The 21,007-nt window shown below is 37.4% G+C and overlaps 1 protein-coding gene across 2 annotated transcripts in view; it reads right to left on the reverse strand.

Annotated features, from left to right (window-relative positions):
* Nucleotides 1–11,090: 11,090 nt before the first annotated feature.
* The window catches only part of LOC121380615 (sphingosine-1-phosphate phosphatase 2-like), a 31,120-nt gene continuing 21,203 nt past the window's right edge, over nucleotides 11,091–21,007 (reverse strand). For both annotated transcript variants that reach the window (XM_041509516.1, XM_041509515.1), the window contains exon 3: nucleotides 11,091–13,215. In XM_041509516.1, coding sequence (XP_041365450.1) covers nucleotides 12,649–13,215 — 567 coding nt within the window. In that variant the 3' untranslated portion in view covers nucleotides 11,091–12,648. The remainder of the gene's footprint in view (nucleotides 13,216–21,007) is intronic.

The raw sequence follows: 21,007 nt of genomic DNA on the forward strand, positions 1-21,007 counted from the left end.
ATGTATTGTACCGGTAATATACCCCCCCCCCCCCCCCCACATACACACAGCTCCTTACACTGTGGTTTTACATAATTATATTATATAAATAATATTTTCATATACTCGTACTTACCATTTGTGACACCCAATAGCCGATGTGTATTTTTGTTTGTGCTGGGGTGTCGTTAAACATTCATTCATTCATTCATTTAAACATCCATTCATTCATGCATATCGTTCCAGCCAGTGCACCACGAAAGGCCGTGGTATGTGCTATCCTGTCTGTGGGATGGTGTATATAAAAGATATCTTGCTACTAACAGAAAAATGTAGCGGGTTTCCTTTCTAAGATTATATGTCAGAATTACCAAATGTTTGCCATCTAGTAGCCGATGTTCATGCATAATTCACCTGTTTCAGTAAACTTGCAAGTGTGTTTTTACCACATTCATACTTGATGTGGGTTCATTCAATGCTCTTCGCGTTAACTTTTATCCACATGTAATAGTGGAGCTAATTTTAATTACATTGATATTCAAGTTCTCCCTTTTTTCTGTATTTTATTGTTTTACACTAAGATGCCCTTTTAACGAGTGGTCCACGTGCCCCTTTTCCATTAATAATCAAAATATTTCCTAGATCCGCTCCTGCAATTGTCCAGAGTTTATTATCATCCTGCTCAAAGAGTACTTTATGTTACCTACAAAGGAGATATTAGCCAGCATAATCAAGAATATCCAACCACGAGAAAAATCTTAATGTTTAAAAAGATAAACTACATGTGTGTGATTGTGTGTGTGTGTGTGTGTGTGTGTGTGTGTGTGTATGTGTGTCTTGTCTGTCTGTCTGTCTGTATATATATATATATATACACACACAAACACACATACATACATATACATGTATATATCAAAGTACGCATGCATGCAGTTTGTACACACGCATGCATAAATATATACATGTATGTGACGGAACATGCTCTTAATTTTCTTTTCGCCTGTGGCGATATTAATTGTTTTAGAGGGCCGTGTGCAGTCTCAATGTGCACTTAAGCCCAGGTGGGCACTTTGTTACGTAATACCTCTGCGCGACAGTGGTCGAGCTGTACCCTCTAATACACACCCAGTCCAGATGTGGAGGCCATGTGGCCAGTAGTTACGTAATACCTCCGCTAGTTCGGTACGTTCGGGGTATTGTTGGCGAACTAGGCGTCAGCAAGTCTGGCCATCTAAGGAAAATTCCCGTCTTGGTCTCTGTGGAAATATCACTTGTAGGTATTCGGTGCCGCGATGTACCCCCAGGCGATATTCGGTTTTATGATAAATAGCTAGGGTTTTAGAGATATCAGGGAGAAACATATTGGAATGCTTCCAGGGAACGCGTCCGTTTGGACTTGGTAAATATTATTTCTGCTCTGTTGTATAACCTTGATGTGATTGATGTGACTTTAAATATTTTAATACTGGATTATACCAATATTATTTAGACGGTGCTGCCGGTCATCTGACGCAGTAAACTGTAGGCTCACTGTTATAATATATATAAAAAGCTTATCCAGTCATCCTAGAGGACCTAGGTAAACTGTAGGTTATTGTCTTTATTGTGATAGGTACCAGTATTAAGTCTGTATTACAAGGTTACTGAATGAGTAGTTAAGGGTTAATTAAAAATTAACCAGTTAGGAATAGAGTTGTAATTCCTTTATTAATTAAGTTCCCCTGGAAGCGTTTCTCAATTATCACACGTTACTGAATGAGTAGTAAGGGTTAATTAAAAATTAACCAGTTAGGAATAGAGTTGTAATTCCTTTATTAATTAAGTTCCCCTGGAAGCGTTTCTCAATTATCACACGTGTGGGTGTTGTGTCACGGTGAAGTGATTAGCATATTGTGTAAACTAGACACCTAGAGATTAACTAATTAAGTGATCAGTTCTGGGTTGTTATTATTTGTTGTTGTTAATTAACTACTGCGGCAGTACATTTGTCAGCGTAGGTTAATACAGATTCCAAAGTATATTGTGTTTTTGTTGTGTTTTCTAGTGAACTAAACGTGCTATAATAATATATACTTTATATAAGATCTTATCTCTGATCATACCTAGACAAGCCACGCGGGTTTTTGAACTGCCCGTTACAGAGAGATCTACTAGATATACAGTTAGGAGAGATATTTGGATAATCGTGTTTCATTCAGTTACGGGTATTGTAGGATCCCCGTGACAGGAGTGAAAATTCGGGCGCTCGTCCCGGATCGGAAACGGGACATGCATATTTAAAAAAATATTGTTTGTAAATGGGGGCTTTATAAATTATTTTTACAAATTAACTAGAAGTAGCAACGTTGTTCACTAGAAAATTAATTAATAATAAGTGCGTCATATCTAAACATGGATAAGAATTTTCTGGATAGGCCTACGCTCAGTGTAGTGGAGATTAAGTGAGCACGTAAGGCCCAGTTAGTTGAAATCGCGGGTGAGCGAGAAATTGATTTAGCATCAGCTAAAACGTTTGGAGATATAAGGACAATTATTATCCATGAAGTTTTTGGTGATAGTCCTGTTATGGAAGACAGTGAGATTGTTCCAGAGATAGAGATAAATGAGTTAAGTGTGGAACAACAATTAGCTTTTAAAAAACTTGAGTACGAAAGAGAAGAACGTGCATTAGATAGAGAGAGAGAGAGAGAGAGAGAGAGAGAGAGAGAGAGAGAGAGAGAGAGAGAGAGAGAGAGAAGAGAGGGATAGAGAAAAAGAAGATAGAGATAGAGAAGATAGAGAAAGAGAAGAGAGGGGGGGGAGAGAGAGAGAGAGAGAGAGAGAGAAGAGGGATAGAGAAAAAGAAGATAGAGATAGAGAAGATAGAGATAGGGAAGATAGAGAGAGGGATAGAGAAGAGAGAGAGAGAGAGAGAGAGAAGAGAGAGATAGGGATAGAGAATTCCAGTTTGCAAAATTAAAAGTGGAACATGAGTTAAAGTTGAATACTGAAGAAGTTAGACGGGAGGCCGGAAATGGGTTTAACATGTCGGAGGCTTATAGATCAGTGCCTGTATTTGATGACCAGGAGGTAGATGTTCTTCCAACTTTTTGAACGGGCCGCTAAGCAGCTAAATTGGCCGCAGTCTAAGTGGACATTGTTAGCCGTGTCCAAGCTTAAGGGGAAGGCTAGCGTAGCTTATAATTCAATGAGTGATGAGCGAGCAAGTCAGTACGACCTAGTTAAGGCGGCAGTGTTGAGGGCTTATGAATTACGACCTGAGGATTATCGTTTACGGTATAGCGAGTTGAGAAAAACGCAGGGTCAGTCTTATAGTGAGTTTGTGGCTAAGAAGGCAGGGATGTTTGATAAATGGGTGGCTTCTCATCAGGTAGAGTCATATACCGAGTTACGGGAGTTGTTGATCTTACAGGACATTAAAAATGGATTACCAGTTAGCTTACGTATTCATTTAGAGGATCGTGATGTCAAAAAGATAGAGGAGGCAGGCATAGTGGCAGATGTGTTAATACACAAAGCTCAGGCAGTACAGGGTAGCTCTATACAACAGGGTGATAAGAAGAAATTTCAGCCCGGTTTTTCCCGGGAAAGTAACTATCGGGGAGAGTCATCTAGTTGGTCAGCTAGTCAGGCAAGGAATGCACCTGGTGGGCAAAGTAAGGATAGGCCTGCATTATCAGCCAATGCACGAACTTTTCGTCCACATTGCAGTTACTGTAAAAAGGATAACCACCTTGTCGGGGACTGTTTTAAAAGGAAACGCGATAATGCGCAAGTGGTCGGTTTAGTGAGGTCAGCTCCGCTAGCGAGAGAGTTAATGGTTAGTCCCATGGCAGAGAAAGTAAACCCGTATGTGTCCACTGGTATGGTTTGTGATGTGAAACAAGAATTGAGTCCTAAGGCAATATCAATCTATCGAGATACCGGGTGTAGTCAGTCACTGATAACGCAAGAGTGTTTAGCTGGTATTAAGAATTCAGATACAGGACGTAGTTTGGCCTTAACCTCGGTTACTGGAGAAAAAATGGTTGTCCGGTTACATAACGTTTTGTTGTGTTCGAAGTTTGTGACGGGACCAGTCATTATGGGTGTTGTGAAGGACTTGCCTGTTGAAAACATAGGAGTTTTGTTGGGTAATGCTTTGACTAGTCAGTGTTGTCAGCCGAAAGGTGACCAATTGTTAATTGAAGACAGCCCTTTACCCATAGAAGAGTGTGAGGTTGATGAGACTAGATATCCTGCGTGTGTAATGACTAGGGCTATGACCAGAAGGGTAGCACGAGACCCAGAGGATATTTGTGATTTGTCTGATACGTGTGTGAGCCATGAAATTGGAGTGAATGAGGTTATCAGTAAAATGGTAGATAAGTCAACTGAGGAATTAAATGTGGTGGAACCTGTTGATCTCCCGCAGAGGGGAAATGAACCAGTTGTGTTTGATAGAGGGGACTTACCTTGTAATAGACAAGAGTTAATCCTAGAGCAGGGGACTGATCCAAGTTTGTTGGCAGCTCGCACTACATTGTTAACTGAGAGAGTATTAATGAATAAGAGAGTTAGAGATAGGAGGTTGTCGGCGACCGAACTGGCTAGGAAGCATCTGAGCTATGCTCAGAGCAAAATAAAATCAGTGTTTGATAGGAAGGCTAAGAGTCGGGAATTTAAACCAGGGGATAAGGTGCTGCTGTACCTTCCCATTAAACGGGGTTCATTGCAGAACAGGTATTTCGGGCCCTATGTTGTGCACAAACGGGTTAATGAGACAGGGTATGTGATAAACACTCCTGAGAGGGTTAGGAAAAGTAGGTATTGTCACATCAATTTGCTAAAAGGTTATTTTGACAGACTGCCGATAGTTCCAGAGTTACCGGTCCAAATTGAGAGTCACTCAATTTCCTGTGATGACGTCAAGACTGCAGAGAACAAATTAACCAACAGCCAGATTATAGCAGACTTGAGCCCCCATTGAGCAAAGCTGACTACATTGATACAAGACAATGTTTCCATTTGTCAGGACCTTCCAACGGTTACCAATACATTAAGCCAGGATGTGCGCTTGGAACCCAACGCTACAACGATTCGACAGCATGCCTATCGGAGAAAACCTGGAAAACGTGCGACACTGAAAAAGAAGGAAACGAAGTTCCAGTGGTCAGATGAATGCGAGAAGTCATTCAACCGTCTCAAGCAGATGCTCTCCTCGTCTCCCGTGATGGCAGCACCAGACTACCGAATGCCGTTCAAGCTGGCTGTGGATGCCAGTGACGTGGGAGCTGGAGCTGTGTTGTTCCAAGAAGACGAAAATGGACTGGACCATCCTGTAAGTTTCTTCTCCAAAAAGTTTGACAAACACCAGGTGAACTATTCCACTATAGAGAAGGAAACTTTGGCCACGGTACAAGCTCTGAAGCATTTTTAGAGCTACGTGAAATCGGCAGTGCATCAAGTGGTGGTCTTTACTGATCATAATCCGCTCACTTTCATTCACAGAATGAAAGCCGCCAACCAGAGAGTTTTGAGGTGGAGTCTTCTTCTGCAGGAATTCCCAATTACCATTGAACATATCAAGGGCACATCCAATGTAATCGCTGATGCCCTGTCCCGAAGTTGAACGTTATGATAATGTGTTGACATTCTTGATTTCTGTTTTGTTTTTATATATTTTATTTGTATACCAGGGACTCAGAGACTCAGTGTGATTACTGATAGTCACCTTATTACATGTGTTATAAATGCCCGGATGCGTCTGTTAACGCACCTTTTGTTTTAATGTAGTATATTTCCCTATTCCTAGAGTAGAGGAAATATCCTTTTTGAGGTGGGGTGTGTGACGGAACATGCTCTTAATTTTCTTTTCGCCTGTGGCGATATTAATTGTTTTAGAGGGCCGTGTTCAGTCTCAATATGCACTTTAGCCCAGGTGGGCACTTTGTTACGTAATACCTCTGCGCGACAGTGGTCGAGCTGTACCCTCTAATACACACCCAGTCCAGCTGTGGAGGCCATGTGGCCAGTAGTTACGTAATACCTCCGCTAGTTCGGTACGTTCGGGGTATTGCTGGCGAACTAGGCGTCAGCAAGTCTGGCCATCTAAGGAAAATTCCCGTCTTGGTCTCTGTGGAAATATCACTTGTAGGTATTCGGTGCCGCGATGTACCCCCAGGCGATATTCGGTTTTATGATAAATAGCTAGGGTTTTAGAGACATCAGGGAGAAACATATTGGAAGGCTTCCTGGGAATGCATCCGTTTGGACTTGGTAAATATTATTTCTGCTCTGTTGTATAACCTTGATGTGACTTTAAATATTTTAATACTGGATTATACCAATATTATTTAGACGGTGCTGCCGGTCATCTGATGCAGTAAACTGTAGGCTCACTGTTCTAATATATATAAAAAGCTTATCCAGTCATCCTAGAGGACCTAGGTAAACTGTAGGTTATTGTCTTTATTGTGATAGGTACCAGTATTAAGTCTGTATTACAAGGTTACTGAATGAGTAGGTAAGGGTTAATTAAAAATTAACCAGTTAGGAATAGAGTTGTAATTCCTTTATTAATTACGTTCCCCTGGAAGCGTTTCTCAATTATCACACGTTACTGAATGAGTAGTAAGGGTTAATTAAAAATTAACCAGTTAGGAATAGAGTTGTAATTCCTTTATTAATTAAGTTCCCCTGGAAGCGTTTCTCAATTATCACACGTGTGGGTGTTGTGTCACGGTGAAGTGATTAGCATATTGTGTAAACTAGACACCTAGAGATTAACTAATTAAGTGATCAGTTCTGGGTTGTTATTATTTGTTGTTGTTAATTAACTACTGCGGCAGTACATTTGTCAGCGTAGGTTAACACAGATTCCAAAGTGTATTGTGTTTTTGTTGTGTTTTCTAGTGAACTAAACGTGCTATAATAATATATACTTTATAAGATCTTATCTCTGATCATACCTAGACAAGCCACGCGGGTATAACTGCCCGTTACAGAGAGATCTACTAGATATACAGTTATGAGAGATATTTGGATAATCGTGTTTCATTCAGATACGGGTATTGTAGGATCCCCGTGACAATGTACATACACATACACACACAACACACACACATGCAAGTCTCGACAGCTCAAAACGTTTCGTGGCAACCTCGACATACATACAATAATTGCAGGGCTCGAACTTAATAATTTGTCTCCCACAGAAATTTTTAATAGAATTGCCATGGGTGCAATGGCCCACCGACGGAAATTTTTAGCCTGCGTATGGGAATATTTTTAAAAAGTGATATTTGCAGCAAATAAACATGACTGAAAGTTTATTTTGTTGTATGTAGACATTTCAAACGTACAAATGTAAAATATTGGCAGTTAATGTACACCATGTGTATACATTTTGTCATTGTTGACAAACTTTACCGATGGCACAAAAGTGCCGTCGGTGTTGCTCTCTACTTACGGCAATTTATATCTCGATGGCTCAAAACGTATCGTGACAAGCCTGCAAGTTACAGGAGATTCGGTGCCAAAGGTATATCAAAGGCCATGGTATTTGCTATCCTGCCTATGGGATGGTGCATATAAAAAAAAATCCCTTGCTACTAATGGAAAAATTTAGCGGGTTTCCTACCTAAGACTAAATGTCAGACATCCAGTAGCTCTAGTGGTGTCGTTAAACAAAACAAACATAACTTTTTCATACACAGGCATCTGAAACGAAGGAATTGGCGTGGAATAACACACAAATGCAGTGATCATTAAACACAACTTTATTACATTTATTTTAAGATGATCTAGTAAAGGAATACATGTTCATCATAAACTGATAATTTTTTACCAAAAAGAAGTATAAAAAAAAAACAATGATTACAAAAGTGTGAAACAAAATTAGTAGAAAAATAATCATAGATAAATGAGGTTGATACCTGTAAGTGCAAGTTGCTGGGGAATGTTTAGATATGCACTCAAACACACACCGTAATCAATAATAATATTTGACAACACAAATCGTTAAGGAGCAGGATTCGAACCTACTGCACCGATTCGTATGGCATTTGGCAGACCGTGACCATAACCCCTTGGCCACTGGGACATCCACAAAAACCAAAAACTTGTTTAAATTTGTTTGATTAGAAGTATCTTTGTAATATGTCTTCCATACTATCAAGGTAACTATTAATGGTTTGAAAACTAAATTAATACATTTAAAATTTTCATAAATAGTTTAACTGAAAAAGAAATACTAGACAAACAATCAAAACTATAATAATTGTGGTTCACGATTTTGATTTCAGGTTGATCAAATCTGAATTATCTGTAGGTGTGAATACTGGGGCATAGCCAGAGAGGAAAAAACCACCGAGGAAAACCAGACCTGTAAAATAAATATCAGTGTCATGGGAAAAATAAAATAAATCTGGGAAAATTCCAGACCTCATTTGCCTCATGCTGGCTATGCCATTGGTATGTGAAGGTTATTGCCTCCTAATGGCAGCTTCATGTTCAAAACAAAGTTTAAAATTAACAATCTTTTAAATGCATTTTTCTCTAGGCAAGACACACATACTATAAATCTGAAATTAAAAAGTTGTTTTTAAATGTGTTTAACGACACCACTAAAGCATATTGATTTATTAATCATTGGCAATTGGATGTCAACCATTTGGTAATTTCAACATGTAGTCTTAGAAAGGAAACCTGCTACATTTTTCCATTAGTAGCCAGCAATCTTTCATATGCACTTTCCCAGACAGGATAGCACATACCATGTCCTATGATATACCTGTTGTGGTGCAGTGACTAGAATGAGACATAGATGTGATATATCAATTTTGAAGCACTGACTGAAATGGCGAAACATATTTTTTTAAACCAAATGGGGCCCACTGATGTCAGTCCTATAAAGAAAACCATCAACTATTTAACATGTAAAAAAACCCAAAAAGCAACATATGACATGTTCTTACATCCATCAAAGGTTACTGGATGCTTATCTTTAGTACACTTTCCATACTCTCTCAAAAATATTGTCCAAGGAGACTGAGATAACATCACATGACAGCTTTCAATTACTAGGCTACCATCCAATCCATTCAAAGATGGTGTCTGTATCACAAAATAATATTTTGATAGAATACATGTATATAGTTTGATAGAAAATTATTTGTTTATAAATTATAGCAAATCAATGGGTGGATCCTGGATTGATGAATGAATGAATGAACAAATGGATGGATTCATACTTTAAGACATTTTTAATTTAAAAAAGACATTTATATGTATGTAAACTAAAACTTTGCACGTTTTACATGTATAATGACTTCCTAAAAACATTATCATGATCAGTTCAATCACACCCATCCAATACTGCAAAATTAACAACAAGAAACATTATTTTTAAATAAAATAATTATTATTTCAAATTTTGTTCACCAATATGTAAAAAAAAGAGATATGCAACTATTTATTCATCACTTTAAATCAGTTATGCATTAATAGTGTTGATATAATTGGGGGGGCGGGGTATTACAAAAAGGTAATCATTACTATGACATACAAAAACATGTACCATTAATATATGTTACATATATATGTATATCATTACAATTATTAACATACCCTTGTTATTTCACACAGACCAGTAAAACAATGAACTGAAAAACTAGGTCTGCAAATTCACTCACAAACATTCTGTCTCATACAATTCACTAATCATTCACTAATGTGCACAGTCATGCTTTGATTCATTCTGCAAGAACCTTGGTGTAGAGGTATCAATTTTGATGACAATCTATTTGACGAAAATGTTTTATACAATGATTTTTTGGAGGTGGGGACAGATTTATCAATTTCAGCACACTCAAGAATAACTATGATCAAATTGTTAATTGCCAGGTTGTGTCAACCTTTTGTCATGGAGAGCTAACAAAGGGACGTCACTTTTTTAGAGGAATTAGTTCCTTAAGTTGACCAAGCCTAGAGAGTAGGACAGCTGATGCCTTTTCACAATTTTGATACATAATTGATACCTGTAACTAGTGTAAGTGGGTTTGACAATCTTTTCTACTTTTTAGAAATTATTTATTCACTATCACACTAATCACAATCACTGCCATACAATATGCCATGCCCATGTTGGCATAAGCACACTTTTTTATTTATTTTTAATTAATAAAACAGTGAAACCTTTCTAAACCGAATCATGCTGGGGATTTTATATTTATCCGATTTAGACAGGATCTGGTATTTATTTATAGGGTCACGTTTTAGAATTTAGAAAATCAGGACCATAAAACTTGGCCAGTTTTGTCAGGATTCCGTTTTGTTCAGAGTCCGGTTAAGACAGGTTTTACTGTCTATACATTGGTTCCTGTAGTCAATAGAGAAAGAGAGATTTTACTTGGTTCCACAGGTGTCCAGTTTAGATGGGTTTCACTGTAAATCAAAAGGTTATTCTTTACATGTGGCAGTTTGCATGTGTTTCAAGGAAAGACGACAGTGACGTATCATTTAACACAATTATGCTAGATAATAATGTTTTAAAAGAGGGAGAAGCTGCATCCATCAAACTTACACTTGCTGTCCATAATGGCTTCATCAAAGTCATTAGAAATTTCAGAGATATGGTACAAGATTTCTTCACTCTTTGTTCAAAATGTACATGTATGGACCTATATGTACAGCTAATATATATATATACCGCACATCCTCGGGGCCAAGTAAAATGTCCGGTTTTAAGAGGTATCCAGTTTAGAGAGGTTATTTTCTGTACTGATTTTTAGAAAAGGACCATGAAAAATGTCTGGTTTTGGAGGAATTCCTGTTAACAGAGGGTCCGGTTTTGAGAGGTTTCAATGTATATACACACACACACACACACACACACACATATACATTGAAAACTGATTAGCATTCACCCAAGAAAGGTTTATCAATATATGCTAATAATTGGCACATTTGTTTTACCATTATGTTTGCACTGCGAGTGCGAGTTCGAATAATTTTTACATGCTCATATACCACTAGAGTTTCAAGCATGTCCTTCCCAGGGCCTGTCTCTGGATAGCCAGTGACTTACTCTGGGACAGAAAAAAATTAAGGGGATAATTTTGAAATTTACATCCAAAAATTAAATAGTGGGCCTTTAAAATTTTGATGCGCATCTCTAATTAATATAATTAATAAAGAAAATTCTACTCATTAAATTTGGTCGCTAGATTAGATCAGGTGGTCAAAAAGAAATTAGTGTTTGCACTGGCTACTATTTATGATCAAATGTTCCTTACTGGGAAATTACTTATGGAGTCCTTAGTTTCCAACATAATATCCCTCTAAGGTAGCTTTTGACAGTGCTTTCTAAAGATGTTTCCTTTATGCAACTAATTTGCACTATGTTGATTATTTGGGATAATTACTAAAAACAAGAGTATTAGTGTGGTACATGATACAGAGTTTGATGGAGAAGCACACAAATTATTGAATGCATTACGAATTGATAAGGAAGATATGGACTAGACAAGGATTTCCTTTAATATGCAGTGATGCGTGAAAAGTAGGTCGCAGTGACCTAGTTATGATATGTGACACAGCACCATCCCAAGTTGTACTTGTGTACAAGATTTGATCATCCTATGTGAATTGATAAGAAAGATATATTCCGGACATGAAACGTTTACAGATGGACATACAGACAAATATACAACCTGTCAGTAATGTTGCATATAAAAAGAGGTGTCATTGCTCACAATTTTAAAAACAACCACCCTAAAACAACAAATAAATTATTTGGCTTTTTTCTCTTTTTAATTTTATGGGGCTACCCATTTTTACTGAGGGCTACTAGATTTTATAACCTGGTAGCCTGGTGGGCTACCACTGAAAAAACTTACAGTCAAGGCCTGGGTGACTTCTTAATATAGGCCAGTTAACACCACATTCGATCATTTAGGAAAATTGTAAATACAGACATGTTGTCTCTTAGCAACAGTGGCGGCTAAAAAAGCTTTCAAATGTATAGTGAACCTCAAGCACCATTGTATATGAGGACGTTTCTGTCTTATCTTTGCTCACCGTTAGTCTCATACCACTAAAGCTACGTTTCCACATGTACTTTTCCACATGTACGTATTGCGTGAAATCGCAAATCTGTGTGTGCGCCGATTGCTTACATATCCGTGTGCGTATAACCATCCTTGAAGGCATATGATGACAGGAGTTAATTTCGACAGGACATGGTAAGAACATCGGTCAGTTTAGATTTCTGGCCCATATGATGAGGCTTTCTTCCATATGACGTCATTTGTTGTGGGGTTCCGTGCTTCTATGATCCGTGAATCTGTGACAAATCACTCAAAAAGCGATTTCAAATTCACATTTATCAGATCACACAAAGTTCACAGATTCACGGGAAAAAACGTACAGGAAAAACCCCCATACATTTGGAAACGTAGCTTTATGACAATGTTTAGGCAGTTCCCACTAACGATATAGGGCCGAATTTACAAAGCCTGTTTATGTCTTACACATGTGTAAGTACATACATTTACAATGTTTAAAGACCTGTTTATGTCTTACACATGTGTAAGTACATACATTTACAATGTTTAAAGACCTGCGTTTAAGAAAAACAGGCTTCATAAATGTGGACCGTAATGTTTATTAGGCAGATATATAATACTCTTAATAACATTCATAAAATGCACTTATTCTTTCAATCCCCAATGCTTTAAAAACGAACATCGGCGCTCCACAGGTAGTCATGAAACCGATCACGAAATACGTAACAAACTTGTGCGCCATCCTCACACTGGGATGCCTCTCATCCACCTTGTCCAATCCAAAATACATCGAGAAAAACCTCACGGACAGCGTCTTCACCAAGATGTACCCGACACCGAGCACGGCCGAACCACACACAAATCTACACAATGTCAGCGCGGTCCATTTGAGCGTGGGGGCGGTTATCTGGTATGGCATGGGTTCGTGTGGCTCCGTGACGAAGCCCAGCTGGTAGTTGATCCACAGGCCAACGCAAATCCCCGTGGTGACGCTGACAATCTCAACTGCCTTCGCCTTGGCGCCGTGTTTCTCGGTGGTCGGGTAGCAGATGGTGCACAGCGAGATGCCTGCAATCAGGATGACGAGCGGGGCGAAGGCGTGGTGCTGCTGGTAGTAGTCGAGGTTCGGCAGGCACGGGATCATCACCGCACAGATCACAATGGAGGAGATGAAGCCACACAGAACATCCTGGAGAAAGAGAATATATTAGATAATTAATGTCCACTACACAACTTGGAGAGAAGCCACTTCTGGCCACATGGAACAGACCTACATCAGAAGCTCTGGGGATTCAGGGAGGACCTGCAAACAACTGCCCAATTTATCACTCAAATCGGAATATCTATATGACACAATTTTTACAAATTTGAACGAAGAAGAAAAAGAAGAAAATTAATAATATAATTATAGTAATGTTTTTTAAATATGAACAAGCTTTCTGATAGTACTGCTAAAGCAATAGATGGCCTCTATCGGATCATCACCACGCAGATCACGATGGTAACACAAAGCCGCACAGAACATCCTAGAGAAAGAGAAGAAAAGATGTGTAGATAATTAAAAATAATATAGCAATGGTTTTTAAACATGAACAAGCATTCTGAGAGTACTGCACAAGCAATACATTTCCCCTATTAGGGTCAACAAATTTACATATTTCCTAAGTTCAAGGGTGATAACTGGCAACACTCAAAGTTCAAGGACCATAACTGTGTTAAAAATGGGTAAATTGCCATAAAAGTCTAACATAATCTGTAGCAGAACATGATAAAGCTATACACAAAATGTCATCTCAATATCTTCAGGCATTGCAAAACAAAGTCCGGAAAACAAACTATCATTTCTCCCAAATTCAAGGGCCATAACTCTGTGAACAAGAGTACCGGTGAGGTATATGATACGCCTGTCAGGAGTTTAATGGAAAACCATAGACTGGTATGGGACTAAAAAGAGATATATAAGAAAAAAAAGTTAAAGTTTGTTTTGTTTAACGACATCATTAGAGCACATTGATTTATTAATCATCGGCTATTGGAATTCAGGCCGGTAGCAAGCAAGACTTGGGGGAAGCTGTATCCCCCCCCCCCCCCCTTTTGAGGATGAAAATGTATGGGTTTTTTAATTACTGTATATAAATATGGTTAAAGGTATGGCTTGTGCACACCCTTGTGTCCCTCCACTAGAGACTGTGCTCCCTCCCAACTCTAGATATCGTTCCTGCTGGCCTGATTCTAATGTTTTATACATAGCTCAAATTTCATACCTATCAGTATCATTTTATTTTTCTTACAACGTCCAACAAAATTTTAAATAACTGGGTGAAAAGAAATCACGATAAGAATCCAGAATGTATTTATCAGTATAATGTTTTATATTTAAGTAATGTTACGGTAAGATAAATACCACACATAAACATTAATATTATTTCAGACTATATCCGATTATTTATTGTGTACGAATCTGGACCGATGGTTTCTCAGGCATTAGCAACAAAATATTTTTAATTTTGTGATAAGCAATAATTCACAAATGTCTCCAATAAGTATATGTTCGATGTCGACAGAATGTTCCTGTTCCTTACTGGTAGAATAATTAATAATTGGACAATGACGGTATATTAATCCCCATCTGCACTACAGTATATAAACGTCCAATACCCCTCAGCGTGTTCTGTTGTGTAATCTTACGGCAGTTCCTCGATACCCTTTATGAGCTGCTAGGAACACGAACATGTGCAACTGGAATGTGAAATAGGCTTATTACCATAAAAAGTATTGTTAATTTATTTATATAAGAGCACAACAAAAACATAATGTAATTTTTAGCTCCCCTTAGCATGTGAATGTATTATGGTATCTCTATAGTAATACATGTTTGTTAAATGGCTTATTATAGTCTATATTGGAAGTGTCTTTTCATTTAAAGTTACAGAAGTTAGGCTTTAATTCTTTAGGTAGACAGGTACAAAAGTCATAAAAGACTGAGTAGCTGGATGAATATTTGTTGTCTTTCAGTCTTCAGTAAATGTAATAAGAATAATCTTAAAAACAGTGTTTAGACATATTGAATTACTACTTCAAACACAAATTTTTAATAAATGAATATTTCAAATGTCATAAAGCACTATTAAACTGCAATATCAGTTTTTCCTGGTTAACATCATCACAGGCAAAGATTTGTTTTTTTGCCTGTCATCCCATCAGACAGACTGGCAATTATTTTACGATTAAATTCACATATTAATCTGAATCATAAAGTTTGGTCTGGCAGGTTTTGATTTAGGCCAGCAGAATTTGTAGCTTATCGGACCGAATATCTGGCAGGAATTTTAGCCAATTTCAACCCCTGAATATTACTAGTATTCAGGTGTTAAAATTATCCGATATTCCTGCCAGTAATTTAATAATAAAACTGCCCACATCACTGCAATGATGTTCACAGGTCTATTAAAATTTGCAAAAACTAGCATTTAACTGGCCTTTTAAAAAAATGCTTTAAAGAAACATATTTCTGTTTAATGACCTCCCCCACCATACCAAGTTTTAGGTGTTTTAACATTAAAAAAAGACATCTGATTTAGAGGTTAAGAAAATAAACCCATTGGCATATCAGACATGTGCAGGTGAACTTGACTCATATATTTTGTATGGTACTTATATCAGTATGATAATTTATTTGTTACACACAAACTTCAAGTTACACACAAATGTCAAGTACGAATGTATTCTCTGTATACACATGTACAATCAATGAGGTCATATACTCGCTTGTGACCACGATCATGTTATATGTATAGTGTAGTAAATGGAGGATTCAGCCGAGACAAATACTGATTAACTATACGAGGTTCATATTTTACATATTAAAAGACATGAATAGCGAATTCTATTTATCCTATAACACTTCTAAAATAACATTTTAACTGATTTTAGTAAATCACAGTACTAAAGTTGCCTCCATCCATAATATGACGTCATCACTATTAACACAAATTAGTTTGACATCACACATTTTAACTAAATCTTATGAATACTTTATGCTCTGGTATACAGGTCTTGTTGGATTGTAAACAAATGACCCATTCACAGCAACACATTATTACCTTGAGACCGTGCAAATTTGCATACCATTATTAACCGGGTTAATACACTAAATTATCACATGGGTTTATGACATGGATATCATGGGTAACTTATAGGATAATGGGGATATATATATATATATATATATTTTAATGAAGATTATTTTATTTTATATAACTTTGTATATTGTATTTCATTTCAATTATTTTATGAAATGCATGTGCATGATACACTGTTGACATCCTTTTTACAAACTACAAGCTTGCACATCCTCACATACTATAAAAGCCAAATAAAAGTTTCTTTTGTTTAACACCACTAGAGCACACTGATTTAATAATGTTGGATGTCAAACATTTGGTGATTTTGACATATATAGTCTCAGACAGGAAACCGGCTGGGTGTATACTACCAAATCAAATCCCACAGACAACAATAGTAACATATGTGGCTAAAACTCCTACCTTCAGTGTATCAATCGACATAAACACCATAGATAAAAGTACTACCACCCCTCACCCTTAAAGTGAATCAGAAAAAACGGGAGGGGGGGGGGGGTGTGAAGCTGCTCATTTCAGAGATATAATGGGTAGCATCTATGACTACCCTAGCTCCGTACAAAATTTGTTTACTTTTTTTTTTACAGGTACCCCATAAATATTTCAAGCACAAGGCTACTTGACACGGTGGTACTAGATGAAATAAAATTGCATACATTTTTTGCCCAGATGAAACTATTTTTTTTACAACCAACACACTCACATTTATCACCAATCACAGAACTTGTGGTTTTAACTTTTCTATCAAAAAGTTGGGTGCACCTCAAACTTTGACCCAGCCAAAAGTTATTTGGCTTTAGTACTACCTGCTACATTTTTCTATTAGTAGCAAGGGATCTTTTACTTTTTTATATGTACCATCACACAGTCAGGATAGCACATACCACATGCTTTGATATACCAGTTGTGGTGCATTGGCTGAAATAGCCCAATCAGGCGAGTGCTTTACCACTAGGCTAAGTCTCACCCACACAATCCATAATGACCACATCAAATACAACACTTATATAACTGTGTATTATAACACATGCGGATGACTTATAATGGAGTTATTAACTGGTTGTAAGAGAACTAAAGAAATACTAAATCAAATGATGAACAGACAGCACAGCTCATTGCTGACACCACCAAAAAATCAATTTGATTATTCATACCTTCGATTTCTATTATTCACCACTGTGTAACATGTGAAGGTATTTAGAAGCTGTGGTTGTGTAGCACATATTGCTAGGATACAAGATACAAACATGTACACACAAGATATTTTTTTTTTTTTTTTTTTTTTTTTTTTTTTTTTTTTTTTACAAAGGAGTTAAAGCCACTCTGAAGTACATTGTCTGATAAGCAGTTATTATTTGTATTAGAGGTGTAATGAATATACATGGCTGCGAAAACGATACATATGATAGATATGAAGGGACGAACATGAATTGTATTCCTATCCATGACTCACTAGGAACGTAAGGCTGCTTGAATGAAACTATGCAACCTCGTAATGTATATACAGGTTGTACTATACCAAATAAAATCCCATTAGCGACAATGTTAATGTATGTGGTTGTAAACACTATATAAAATTTATACTTTAAACAAACTATGACCCATAAATAGCAGTACTACAAACCCTTCCCTCAAAGTATTAACTGAAGAAAGTGGAATCTTTCATGGCTCATTTTCTATATAAGCGGATGTTTTTATAACACCCATACAAAAGGCTACCTGACACAGTGGTACTAAATAAATAAAAACTGGATATATTGATTGCCAAGATGAATCTAACTGTTTTTACAACAAACACTCACATTTATCACTTCTCGTATTAACTGCACTATCAAAAGTTTGGTGCACCTTAAAAACTTTAACCCAGCCAAATTTTATTTGGTTTAATATAGTAAAATATAATAACAAATTTATGTACAGTGAAACCTGTCTAACCCAGACCCTGAACAAACGAGAATCATGTCAAAACCGGCCAACTTTCATAGTCCCGAATTTTGTCAATTTTAAAACACGACCCTCTGAAAACTGGATCCTGTCTAAATCAAATAATTGTTAGGTCCCCGAAGTTGATCTGGTTTAGACAGGTTTCACTGTATTAATGTGACTGGTTTTTAAATTCATTCTACCACCAGTTTGGGGCCGTTCGAATATTACGTAACACTATTTTGGTCAAAATTAGACACTTTCCCTCCCCCCTGTAACGCTCCTTAATACTAGATCATACACCCCCCAAAATATTACGTAACGTTTGGACACACACATCCTCCCCTTTCACAAAGTCATGCGATGGGTGTAATGTAATTTTAATGAACTGTTTTGCAATTTGGGATAGTGCAGATATGGATTTCAACTCGATTTATAATCCTCAATGTGTGTATACGTCCAGCTATAACTAACTAGGCCTACATTAAACATTGTCACCATGACAGAGTGTTTATTTAAAAAAAAGTAATAATAAAAAACTGTTATGTAACGCTTTTAAATACACCCACCCACCCCCTGTAATGCCACATAACATTTGTACCTACACCCACCCACCCCCTGTAATGCCACATAACATTTGTACCTACACCCACCCACCCCCTGTAATGCCACATAACATTTGTACCTACACCCACCCACCCCCTGTAATGCCACATAACATTTGTACCTACACCCACCCACCCCCTGTAATGCCACATAACATTTGTACCTACACCCACCCACCCCCTCGAGTGTTATGTAATATTTCAATGGCCCCTTTATCTCCCCTGTTCATGTAATAATTACTAATATCCATGAATGTGTGAAAATAACTCATTTCTCATACTGGGACACTATTGTGTAAAAACAATCCCTTTGTAAAACAATAATAAAAAAAATGGCTGGCACTTAACGCAGGTATTTTAGTGAACTACAATCAAATTTAGGTGGCTGCTGGCCACTAATAAACAGGTGGTCACATAATACAGTTTACTTAACACTGAATATTATTCAGAATGAATTTGTATGGTCACCAAGTCTTAAAAGACAGGTGGTTGTTGAATACAGGTGGCCACTTTGTTTCATTAGATTGTAACTGTGTTTGTAGGTAATTATCTTCTTTCTCTAGGGAACAGAGATATAATGCATTGCAATTTTAGCCAATCGCAGCAGTATATTATGCATAACATTATATATTTATGACTAAGAGGTTTGTTAAGTATAGTACAACCTTGAGTGTTTTCATTCATTCATTCATAGTTATTTTCATGCTTATATCCAATTAATATTCAAGCATGCTGTCCTGGGCTGTCTATCTAAAAGAACACTGACATGTATTTTCTATATTATACCTTGTAGTTATCTTCAACAGAAATATCAACCTGGTAGACCAATTAATGAAAAATAATAAATTCATTGTATTAATGTTATACAATGAATCTTTGTGGGTACTTTGAATTTCGGGCATGACGGGCAGTGTGCACCCCCAATACCCTCCCCTTGAATCTGCACCTGCAAGCAACCCATCACACATCAGACAAGTGCTCTACTACACTGAGCTACATCCCAGGCAGCCTAATATTGGATGATTACAAGCTGTTGCATTTGCTGCTATAGGGCTTCTAGAATTTTTATAAAATCCACTAGCCATGGGATCAGTGATTTTGAATATTTACTAGCCACGATTAAAATTCACCAGCCCTAGTTTACTTAAATTAATACAATTTTACTAATAGCAATAATCAGATAAATATATCACCTAAAGAGGGAGATAGAGCTTAAAAACACTAAGATTGGGAGATGGGGGCAGGATATTCATATTTACAAAATATACTTAAATGCAGCATTTCACAACTTTTTTTCACTAGCTGTTGGGCATGGCAATGGTAGTTATTCACTAGCCCAACATCGAATATCACTAGCCATGGGAGTGGGGCTACAATAATCTGGAAGCCCTATGCTACATAGAAAAAAAGAAATGTTTTATTTAACGACGCACTCAACACATTTTATTTACGGTTATATGGCATCAGACATATGGTTAAGGACCACACAGATTTTGAGAGGAAACCCGCTGTCGCCACTACATAGGCTACTCTTCCGATTAGCAGCAAGGGATCTTTTATTTGCACTTCCCACAGGCAGGATAGCACAAACCATGGCCTTTGTTGAACCAGTTATGGATCACTGGTCGGTGCAAGTGGTTTACACCTACCCATTGAGCCTTGCGGAGCACTCACTCAGGGTTTGGAGTCGGTATCTGGATTAAAAATCCCATGCCTCGACTAGGATCCAAACCCAGTACCTACCCGCCTGTAGACCAATGGCCTACCACGACGCCACCGAGGCCGGTATATGCTACACAGATTACCAACACTAACTACTATCCAGTAACTACAATCCAATAGCAGCAAGGGATCTTTTATATGCATTTTCCCCACAAACAGGGAAGCACATAAATCTATTTACTATAACTTGATTTTCAGGCTTATATCTAATTAAGATTCAAGCAAGCTGACTGTAGTTATTTTGGGCTGTCTGTCGAGGACAGTGAGCTAATAGCTGTTAGTGGTTAGTAAGAGAAAACAAGGCGTAATGGCCTCACACTTCACTCTGACCGTTAGCATGCAGTGTTTGAAATAAGCACTTGTCCGTTTGTCCCGACAAGTGAAAATTTATTCAGACAAGCAAAGTGTGCCTCGGTAGTTGTCCATTTGACAAGTAAAACATTTCAGTGCAGTTTCATTTTGAGTAATTACAAACAGCATCCTGGTACTTGAATAAAACACTCCATGTATTTGGACAAGTGAAAATATTGGTGGACAAATAAGATATCTAGATGTATTTGTCCGGTGGACTAATAAATTTTTTTTGCTT

This window comes from Gigantopelta aegis, chromosome 9, assembly GCF_016097555.1.
Source record: "Gigantopelta aegis isolate Gae_Host chromosome 9, Gae_host_genome, whole genome shotgun sequence".
NCBI classification, from domain to species: Eukaryota; Metazoa; Mollusca; class Gastropoda; order Neomphalida; family Peltospiridae; genus Gigantopelta; species Gigantopelta aegis.